This window comes from Cynara cardunculus (assembly GCF_001531365.2).
Source record: "Cynara cardunculus var. scolymus isolate 2C chromosome LG 2, CcrdV1, whole genome shotgun sequence".
Lineage (NCBI taxonomy): Eukaryota > Viridiplantae > Streptophyta > Magnoliopsida > Asterales > Asteraceae > Cynara > Cynara cardunculus.
Window position 1 is genome coordinate 15484664 of NC_037529.1, and position 1942 is coordinate 15486605.

At 39.0% G+C, this 1942-nt stretch overlaps 1 protein-coding gene across 1 annotated transcript; it reads left to right on the forward strand.

Moving 5' to 3' along the window:
• The first annotated feature begins 443 nt into the window (after positions 1–443).
• LOC112505937 lies at positions 444–1832 on the forward strand. Its single transcript, XM_025109972.1, has one exon. The coding sequence runs from the start codon at positions 444–446 to the stop codon at positions 1830–1832; it is 1389 nt and encodes a 462-aa protein (XP_024965740.1).
• The last annotated feature ends 110 nt before the right edge of the window (positions 1833–1942 follow it).

Consider the following 1942-nt stretch of genomic DNA (forward strand, 5'->3'; position numbering starts at 1 on the left):
AACCAATAACTACTAAGTGTTGCTAAGGTAGAGGAACAGATCAGTGGGTCATCACCAAATCAATAGGTGACCTAACATATATGAAAAAAACATAAAAAGAATCTATTAAGACACTAATGGGCAAATAAAACAAAGGAAAATGGTTAAGAAAATGATGTAATAAGGTTAATATAATAACACTTATCAGGCTTGTAGCCTATATGTTTAAATTTAAACAATTTAATGTCTTTTGGGTTGTATTTTAAAACTTATGTTTGGTTTGCTTTGGCTATTTATGAAATTTATGCATGTTATCTATTTATCGCATGTTGTTTTGGAGAATATGTTTTCATGAATAATGTTAGATATATGTTATAAGATACGTATGATTTAGTAAGTAGATTTATTATGACCATAGTAACATAAGTTGACCAAAACCCAATTTAAAATGGTGTTTTAGAACAATGCCTCCGAGAAGGGATGATTCCGAAGTTGCACGACTTGTATCCGAGCAACTCATGGCTGCACTTCCAAACATTGTTAGCCAAGTGGCAGCTGGCCTGAATAATAATCAAAACAACAATCAAGGGTCGAGAAATAGAGAATGTACGTACAAATCCTTTAGGAGTTGTAATCCGAAGGAATTTCATGGGACTGATGGAGCCGTGGGATTACTGACTTGGTTAGAGAGCATGGAGTCTGTGCTCCATATTAGCAAATGTACCGAAGGGAAGAAAGTAGAGTTTGATGCATGTCTATTACAAGGACGAGCATTAACTTGGTGGAATACCCAAGTACAAACTCAGGGCCGAGAAGCCACCAACGGTCTTACATGGGAAAATTTTAAGAGGATGATGAAAGAAGAATATTGTCCAATGAGCGAGATCCAGAAACTAGAAGCAGAATTATGGAATCACGAAATGAGAGGAAATGATATAAACTCTTATACTGCACGTTTTCATGAGTTGGCAAAAATGGTACCGCATCTAGTGACACCTGAAGAGAATCGAGTTGATAGATATATTTGGGGATTATCTTTGGTGATACGCGGGGATGTTACTTCGGCAAACCCAAAAACCCTACAAGAGGCAGTAAGTTCGGCAACCAAACTCACCAACAATGCTATTCTTTCGAGAATGTTTGTAAAAGATAAGGCTTCAGGGAAGAGAAAGATGGAGAAACCTGCACGAAGGCAGTCTAGGGGAAGAATGGGAAAGGCTCTGAAAATATCAGGAAACTACGGGATTCAGACTCAATCAGCAGAGAAGGAGAAAAGAACTTATCAAAGGTATGAGAAGTGCAATAAACAGCATGCCGGACGATGTATTATCTGTCAAAAATGCAACAAAGGAGGTCACTATGCTAAAGATTGCAGGAGCACAGGAAGGCGGGCATGTTTCGAGTGTGGAAGCCCAGATCACTGTCGGAATGCATGTCCACGATGGAACCAGAGACCGAACACTAAACAAGCACGACCAGCCAACCAAGGGAATCAAGGAGGTCCGGCAAGAGGCCAAGTGTTTGAGATTGGAGCTGAGGAAGCAAGGCAGAATCCAGATGTAGTTACAGGTACGTTTCTCTTAAATAATCATTACGTATCTGTACTATTTGATTCTGGGGTGGATAGGAGTTTTGTGTCATTAGATTTTAGACCAAAAATAAATCTAAGACCTCAAAAGTTGAAAGAAGTATACATCATTGAATATGCCAACGGTCAAGAGTGTAAGGCCACAGACGTAATAATGGACTGCACTTTAAACTTTACTAGTAGGGATTTTCGTATAGATTTAATCCCGATCCAACTAGGAAGTTTTGACATAATTGTGGGCATGGATTGGTTATCCAAGAACTGAGCTGAAATTAGTTGTTTCGAGAAGATCGTTCGAATTCCGTTACCCGAAGGGGGAATACTCGAAGTACACGAAGAGAAACCCAGAAGGGGTATTAAAATAGTGACGTGTTT

Bases quoted from the DNA above. Each gene is read 5' to 3' on its own strand.
- LOC112505937 (XM_025109972.1), top strand. From the start codon at position 444: ATGCCTCCGAGAAGGGATGATTCCGAAGTTGCACGACTTGTATCCGAG.